Raw genomic sequence first — 9,016 nt, forward strand, 5'->3', positions numbered from 1 at the left:
TGAAAGTACGGGAACTTAGTATGCATACCGGTATTGCGTATTGGAGTGAGTTTCAAGTTCCGGAAATTCGACCGACTTTGGAAGGTATGCATACCCGTTCGCATACTGGCGAACCCAAACTTAGTATGGCCACTTCGGTATGCGTACCCTTTTGCATACTTGAGTAGGTTATGTTCTAAAATCGATTTGTTCATGAACTAATACATTTATATAATAAGGAATGCAATATTTTGCAAACCGTGGCTATAATGTTCATGATTTGATTCGAGTGAATCAAAATCGATTTTGTTTCAATTGTGTCTTGTATACTTCTATGAGAATAAACAATTGAACAACTTTAAAACTAGTTTCATTTGAGTCATTTGAACTAGTTATGGTTAAGATGAATAAGGTTGATATGAAAGTGTTCATATGGCTAACTTCGGTTAACTAATGTTGAGCCAACAAGGTGCACACGTTTAGGTACGGTTACTCATGTCTAGATAAAGTCACCTTTCATATGTGTGTAACAAGCTAAGTTCGATCTAACGGTATAAAGATATATTAGCTTGAGTCTAATCAGGTTTTCATATAACAGTGAATATTGAATACTTTGTTACCAAGGTAACATTGATTGCAAACCATGATTTGAAGACTATATAAGGGAGAACTCTAGCAACTGGGAAACCTAATCCCCACACCTCCCCAGTGATACTAGTTGCGACTAGAGTCGATTCTTCTTTAACTTTAGGTTTTTCCAAAACCCAGTAGGTTAACGACTTGAAGACTTCATTGGGATTGTGAAGCCAGACCCAACTATTTCTCTGTAGTTGCGTGTTCTGACCTTGTTGTTTTCTATCGTATTGAGTATTATCTTCTCTAAGATTTGCTCGAGATTTAATCTCCGATAGGGAAGATAAAAAGTAGTCACAAACATATTTGTTTCATCGTTTGTGATTCCACAATATCTTGTTTCGCTATCATACAATTAATATTATTGTGAGGTGATTGATATTTATATGCTTTTCTTTGGGAATATAAGTCCGGTATATCAATTGGTTCCAGTTCACCTTGATTTATCAAAAAACGGAACAAAACTCATAGGTATATCTGTGGGAGACATATTTATCTATTCAATAGACTTTTTTGTGTGAGACAGATTGGTTTATCAAGTCTCCGACTTTGGGTCGTAGCAACTCTTAGTTGTGGGTGAGATCAGCTAATGGAATCAAGTGAGCAGAGTCCTGCTAGGATTCAGAGGCATAAGGAACGCGATTGTATCTTGATCAGTGCGAGATTCGTTAGGTCTCAACTACATTCTAGTCCGAAGTTAACTTGGAGTAGGCTAGTGTCTGTAGCGGATTAATACAGTGTGGTGTTCAAATCTGGACTAGGTCCCGAGGTTTTTTCTGCATTTGCGGTTTCTTCGTCAACAAAATTTCTGGTCTCTGATGTATTTTCAAATGGTTGTAGTGATAGTGTAAAAATGGGTTCTTTTCAGATTTGTGAAGGGAATAAAAATTTTAGATTTTTTTTTAAGACTTAAGAATGTAGCAAAATTAAATAACAAAGTGATGTGAAATTTTATGGACAAATAGGGGTTTAAGATTCCACCATTCAACAATACTTATATGATCTAATATTTTTTTTACTATGCAATTTAAATAATTGGTTTGATTCAAAATATTGCCAAAAGCAGATTTCCAAAATATCAAATGTTAATCACAAGTATAATGCACCAAGAGTCTAAAACTAAGCATGCATTATCAAGGGAAAACACATTTGATTAATAAAAATCATTTAATTCATTTTTATCAATGCAATTAATCACATAAAAATATTGCATAAAAAACAAAATAGAGATTACCACATAATTATTGTGAGAATGGCTTCCTCTGTCACCCCTGGGATTGGGTTTAGCTACTCATGATGAAAAACCTCTCAAAATATTTCATTGATGCTCAAAAGTGTTTTACAATGAATAGAAAGACAAGAAAATGATATAAAACAGGATTCTGCGACCCACAGAAGGCGTCCAGAATCAACGATAGAGATGAAGTGTTGTTGTCGTTGGAAAACTATGACCCACAAACGATAGTCGCTGTCTTTGTTGGTAAACGACTGCCTGTGGTAGTCTGTTCTTCCTCTTCTTCTTCCTCCTCGAGCAGCAGCAGCAGCAGAACCAGAATCTCTGCAACTTCAATTTTCTTGCTCTGTAGTGCTCTAAACCTCTCCCAATTCTCTCTCCATTCTTCTATGAGTCCCCAACACTCTATATATACTCCACATGATCAAGAAGTCTCGTTATAACTCGATATAATTCTCTCTTAACTCGGTTTGATGAAAAAATATTCTGGGAATATTTTCTTCCCTGATTTAGCTTCTCACGCGTATATTTCCATCCTGGTCACTCTATAAATGTTTACACACGACCCACCATGTTGCTAGAGCCATCATGCATGAGCAGAACAAGCTCAAATCTTCTCCAATCCCGTGTCCAACCCGTGTTTCCCTGTTTTGCATTCCGTGAATTATCCAGCTAATTCTGGCAAAATTTGATCGAACCAAAAGCCCAAAACGTGTTTGCTAGGACATATCACAACTTCCTACCAAAAATCATCCATTTAATCGCCCTAGAACACGTTCAAAAATTCCAACAAAACATCTACCAGTTGATAGTATTTTTTTCCCGCCAATTTTTGGTTTTTGAATTTGGGAATAAGATGTCCTCCCCCCTAACCAGAACTGGGGTGCGAATAGAAGCTGCCTTGGGGGTGACTTGGGGGTGCTCCGTGCAACTTTTCGATCCGAATTTTCCAACAATAATTATTTTCCAAAAATACCTACAAACACACAAAACACCATAATAAGGACGAAAACAAGTACTAACAATACGAAACATTGAGGACAAATTAGACACATAAATGCGTCTATCAAATACCCCCAAACTTATTATTTGCTAGTCCTCGAGCAAAAATGAAAAGGTAAAACCGAGTTAATCTCGGGGGGTTTACCAGAGGTGTACCCACAAAACCATTACTCCAGACCCTATCTATCTATGTCGAACCTTGGAAGGCACTAAAGAATCTCCTTGGTTGGCTTACAATCACTGACTACAGGAGGAAGTACCCTGATGCGAAATTCCAATTGTTGTACACGAGTTTACACTCAAGCATACTAAAATTCATATAAAGTGGCAGAGCTCTACTCAGATAGTTGCACTATGGACATCATATTCGGAGTCAAACTAATCATATGGATAGAAAAAGGAGATGGAAATAGAAAAATGTAGATGGTTTTGATGTTAACCAAATGATCGATGTTTCACATATCTGTCTGAAGGTCACTGCCAGAATGAACCTATCCTAATGGACTGAGATACCGGTCTGACTAATATCAACACAACTGGCATATACAAGGGAACCAGTGGTCAATAACTTAAATCTAGATCAACAAACTGGAAAATACAAGGGAACCAGCAGTTGACTACACATAACAATAACCATTTTTTATAACTTAACGGCATGAATAGATCTTTTTGATCCAAGCGCATGCTTCTTGTCAGCAGATTACACGATAGTTCCCACGGGTCCTGCATTCGACGCTTGCTTAGGAGACGGAAACAGGGAGAACACACGCATATTGTTATCCAAGTGTTAATACTTATTCCGATTGGTCTAACTGGTCCGGTCTTTTTTTTTTTTAGTAACTCAGTCACTCTAATTCACCCTAGCAGTGGTAAAAACTTGAATCGTGTGCCCCACTTAATCACTTAGAGAAACATAGTTTAAAATGAAAAAAAATAAAATGAAAAGGACTCAACGAGATATGGTGCAACTATCATGTTATTTCTAACACCTAAGCTCTGTTCTTTTATGAATAGACTCTATAGATGTTTCCATCTAATCAGATTGGTTCCTCAACTCCTACAACCAAGGTGCTTCCATCCACTTAGATTAGTTAGTGCCATCCTGAATACGCATAAATTTCTAGGATTTGGAGTTTATTTATTGCAACTAAAAGCTAACAAAAAAGTTTCTTCCCCACCCCCAAACTTAAATCTAACATTGTCCTCAATGTTTCTAATTAAAGAGCAGTACCAAAAGTAAAATAACACGAGGAGAAGTTGGAAAGATTAAGGGTGCACACGGTACGGTTCGGCTCGGTTCTTGCCGAGGCCGAGTACCTGTACCCCCAGAGGTCGGTACTGAACTTTTGGGACCGGTACCGGTACCGTGTACCTCGGTTCCAGTACGGGACCGGTACCAGTCGATACCTTTTCAGCAAAAAACTATCTGCCACTCTGCCTTTTCTTTTACCTGTTTTTTACCTGTTTTTTCTATATAACAAATTCTCATTCAAAGCAGCAACTAATAAGTAGCAATATTACTAACAAACAAAACAAACAATGTCTTGAAAATATGGAAAAAAAGTAGCAGTAGCCACACTAAGTCTTGAAAATGAGAAAATCTGGAAAAAAAAACAACTAGCAATGCAGCTAGTGCTGCAGTAGTCTTGAATCTTGATCTTCTAATCCACGTCAGCAGCACTTGTGGTGTCATCAGTGTTGATAGGACCAAGTAACGCTGCAAAAACAAATAATAGCAGTTAGTAACTATTAGACTATATCTATTACTGCCAAACACAAGTAATAATGTAATATGTTACCTTCTTCAACTTCAACATCATCATCTGGTATGTAATCAGATAGAAGATCAAGTTGTATTGGCTTCCTTATCCAGCTTTGTGTGCAAAGCAATGCCTCAACTGTCCTTGTAGATAAAGAGCTTCTACAAGGACTTAAGACTCGCTTTCCTGTGCTAAAAGCAGACTCAGAGGCAACAGAAGACACAGGAATGGCTAATATGTCCTTAGCCATATGTCCAAGTATCTTATAATTTGTACTGTTGGTCTTCCACCAACCCAATAAGTCAAACTCCTCATCATCATCTTCTCCTACACCTTCTTCATACTCGTCAATGAAATATTTATCCAACTCTGTTTTTCCCTCATCATCATTTGGGCTTTTCTTGAACCTCTTACTCCTTGACATCAACTCTTTCATACGACTTGGCCCTGCCACTGGTTTACTTACCACTGCTTTGGCTTGTCCCATAGAACTGCTTGACTCCTCCTCATGAACTGAATAGGCATCCTTATATTCCTCAAATAGAATCTTAAAATCCAACTTAACAAGCTTCATAACAGATTCAACCTTAGAAGAATTCTTCCCATACAAGAGCTCAAGAGCAAATTGTAGTCCTTTTTCTTTCTCTCTAGGATCCAACAACATGGCAAAAAAGGTTGTAGGGTTCATCTTTGCATAATCACCCCAATATTTTTTATACTTCTTAAACATTTTTCCAGCCATAGTAGCAATAAAAGGATCTTCATCTACATTATCTCTAAACTCAACTAGTTGCTCATATATGATAACTAATTGCCATAAGAAAGTGTTTGTTGTTACCTTAGTTAAGGCTGAAAATGCAACAGTGGCATCAAAGAATACTTTCAAACATTTGACAAGGCCTCTGGCAAAGATCCAGTCCTCTTCACATGGAGCAGGTTTCCTCACTACTACCTTCTTCTTCTTTTGTGCCTTATTCTTCTTCCCTGTCACCTCAACTTCTTCTTGTTCTTCTTCACTAAATTCTTCTTCTTCTTCACCAACATTAACATCAATATCAAAATCATTAGCATCAGGTAGTTTTTTTTCACTCTGTTTTGGGTAATAAAACAACTGCCGATATTCCTTGTCATACCTTTCTAACCTAATAAGCTTTTTCTAACACTTCTGCAGCCTGTAGCATCAAGAATGTGCTGTTCCACCTAGTCTTAACATCTAATATCAATGTTACCTTAGACTCTATTCCAACTAATTTTGCACAACGCTTAAGCTTAGCCAACCTAGATGGAGAACCCTTTATATACTTGACAACTGACCTGATTCTTGCAATTGATTTGTTGTTGACCCTCACAGCATCTTTTACCACAAGTGCAAGTACATGAGCTGCACACCTTACCTGAAAAGGTGAATTCAAACAAGTATTAGATATTTTAACAAAACTAATAAACATAATCCTAAGTTAGAAAGTAAAAAAAAATAATAAGTCATATTCATATACATATACATACATGCAAGTACTTAGCTCTCTCTTCTGCCCTTGTCTTTGAAACAATACTAGTCTTCAAATAATCCACTGCTACCTTGTTGGAACTCACATTATCCAAAGTGACAGTAAACACATCTTCAAATAGTCCATGTGTCTGTTGTCAAACTAACCCTCTGCTTGGTTGACTTGAAGTAATTTTTCAACTTTTCTTTCTCTAATACATACATGTCTAATAAACATCTATAAATAGTCATTCTACTTGGCACAACAAATTTAGGCTCTAAGACATGCATCATTCTCCTAAAACCTTCACCCTCAACTGCTCTAAATGACATCTCATCAATTATAATAAATTCAACAACTTCCCTTTTACATTTCTCTTGACTGAAAATAGTAGAGACTAACTGACCTTCATTCTCACCCAGTTGTGCAGGATTTAATGTCAGAGTTTGTTGTCCTTTTGGCTTTGGCTTGTTAGGATTCTGCTTGCATCTGTTGAAGTGCTTCCACATTCCACTTGTACCATTCTTTCCAGTATGAGCCTTTATCACCTTCTTGCAGTAATTGCATCCAGCATCTTGAACATTCAACCTCTTGAAATGATTCCAAATGTCAGAAGTTATCTTACCACCCATAGATGTAGAAGTAGCTTCTACATCTACTGTTGCTGTCTCTGGCTGTGCTGCTTCATTTGTTGGTTGGATTGAGGATCCAACAATTGCATCTGTGGCAGTGGTATGTGTAACAGTTGTAGGTGTAGGGGTATCTGTTCCATGAGCTTGACTTGATTCATCCATGCCAGCTTATCACTGAGAAAACAAATTTAAGTGCTGAAAAATTAAATAAGAACTGAAATGAAACTGAAATGAAATAAGAACTGAAATGAAACTGAAAAAATAAGAATTGTTATAAAAAAATATGTACTGTTATAAAAAACATATTAGCTACTTGGACATATGGCTAAGCATTGAGCTCTGTTATAAAAAATAAGAACTGGACATTGTTCTAAGCATAACTGCATAAGTTATAAGCAGAACTGGACATTGTTTTAAACAAAAAACATTATTTATTTAAATTATTTTCAACTTTTAACCATTATAGATGAATGATAAAAAGTAGATAACGGGCTAGGATTTACCAAACACAAAAGGATTTGAACCCTCAGTTCAGTACCCAACCAAACAGCAGGGATAAGCCCTCACCTGAAAAAACCTAAGACCAACAAAATCAATACCCAGACAGAACAGGTGAACAAAGAAAAAACTACGAGAAATATCTATGCTGAAACCTTTGTGTTGCATCCATATATTAGCCCCTGCAATACAACAAAGAAGACAAAGAAATCAATAGGAATCAGTACAGGAGAATGAAGAACCAACATGGAGATGAAAGTATAGCCAAGGCAGGAGCAGGAGAAAAGCATGACTCAGATTTCATGGAAGGCAAATATTTATCACAAGCCAAATTACAAGTATGACTTAAGGCAGGAACTCCATATTGCTAGTGTAAACTGAGCAGTCGATGCCACAACCAATGATAACCTCCATATTGCTTAAGATGGCTTATCTAATGATCATGAAAAAAGTGTACATTAGCAGCTTGCCTACTGAATTTATGGCAAGCAAGTTTAGCTAGAGCAGAGCAACGCCTCTCCAAAATACCCATTAAAATCTAGTATTAAACAACAAACTACTCTATCAGTCACCTGGAGCATCATGTAAACATATGATAAATTCAAGTAAAATGAAATTTCTATACTTACAAAAGCACCACCCAATTTATCAAGCCTCCAATGCTTAGGGGCGTTAAGCCTCTTCAAATGTTTCTTCGATCCCTTCGCCTAAAATCAAATGAACCAATCAAAAAGTTCAAAAGGTTAGAAGATACACCCTATTCAAAACTTTCAAAAACCAGATACAGGTAAATTAATCATGACAGTTCCTCATAAAGAATAAAGCATAAATAAATTCTCTTAGCATAAATAATACTTGATTATCTCCAATTTTCCATTATCAAATTCAGAAACAACAAAATTAATTAAAAAAATTAATCAAATCATTGCAATAAACTACCAAAGATCAACATAACTATTTCAGAAACTCCATCTTCATGTCTTCCAATTCTAACTAGCATCAGTTCTCATCTAAACCCTAATTCCTCCTTGAATTCAAATCACAGATAACTCAATTAAAATCCACGAACCCTAATTTCTAAATTACGGAAGAACATGATGAACCCTATTTCTCAATCTCACAATTAAGCACAAATTAAATCTCCATATAACCGATTCAACTTCAATACAACAAACCCATATAAGATTCGTCAGTTTTTATTCAGTTTTACTCAAAATAAATTCAAACTACGGGAACCCAAAAATTACCTTTCTCTGATTCTTCACCAAAACAACTTCAGAACTCTAACTCTTTTGTTCTTCATCAAACAACAAAATTAATCAAATCATTGAAATCACTGACTTTTTCTTATGGATCGAGAGGTGTTGTTCTTGTTCGGTGTTCCGTGTTCACTGATTAATGGAGTTCACTTTCAGACTTCAGAGAATCAGAGACTCAAGAACTATATCAGTCTCTCAGAGGGAAGACCGGAAGAGTCGAAGACGAAGAAGGGAAAGAAAAACGGAAATGAGAAACCCTATCGTTAAGGTAGTATATATACCCCCCCTCCTTAATCTAACGGCTGTATTTGTTCAGTACCCCTAAATATAATGGCTACGAATGGTCGGTTCTTTCGGTCCGGACGGTACGGGACTTATACAGGACCGTGTACCTGTACCTTATCAGCCTCGGTTCCTATTTTATGGACTGGTACCTGTACCCCGTTCCTCGGTTCGGGACAAATATCGGCTCGGTTCCGCCGGTTCCGGGACGGTTCCTCGGTCCAGGTCGGTTCCTGTGCACCCTTAGGAA

General features: G+C 36.9%; 1 protein-coding gene across 1 annotated transcript; it reads right to left on the reverse strand.

Annotated features, from left to right (window-relative positions):
- Positions 1-5,750: 5,750 nt before the first annotated feature.
- Positions 5,751-6,889, reverse strand: LOC113272147. The gene is made up of 3 exons (XM_026522040.1): positions 6,502-6,889; positions 5,923-6,002; positions 5,751-5,780 (listed from the first exon to the last, which is right to left on the reverse strand). Exons 1-3 carry the CDS (start codon positions 6,887-6,889, stop codon positions 5,751-5,753), a joined length of 498 nt encoding a protein of 165 aa, XP_026377825.1.
- Positions 6,890-9,016: the final 2,127 nt, after the last annotated feature.

Source organism: Papaver somniferum, chromosome 4, assembly GCF_003573695.1.
Source record: "Papaver somniferum cultivar HN1 chromosome 4, ASM357369v1, whole genome shotgun sequence".
Lineage (NCBI taxonomy): Eukaryota > Viridiplantae > Streptophyta > Magnoliopsida > Ranunculales > Papaveraceae > Papaver > Papaver somniferum.

Excerpts from the sequence above, each read along its gene's own strand:
- LOC113272147 (XM_026522040.1), bottom strand. The coding sequence starts at position 6,889 with ATGGATGAATCAAGTCAAGCTCATGGAACAGATACCCCTACACCTACA. Across the intron at positions 6,003-6,501 it reads ACAACTGGGTGAGAATGAAG|GTAAGGTGTGCAGCTCATGT; the intron begins GTCAGTTAGTCT and ends TCACCTTTTCAG. Across the intron at positions 5,781-5,922 it reads AAATCAATTGCAAGAATCAG|GCTGCAGAAGTGTTAGAAAA; the intron begins GTCAGTTGTCAA and ends TTGATGCTACAG.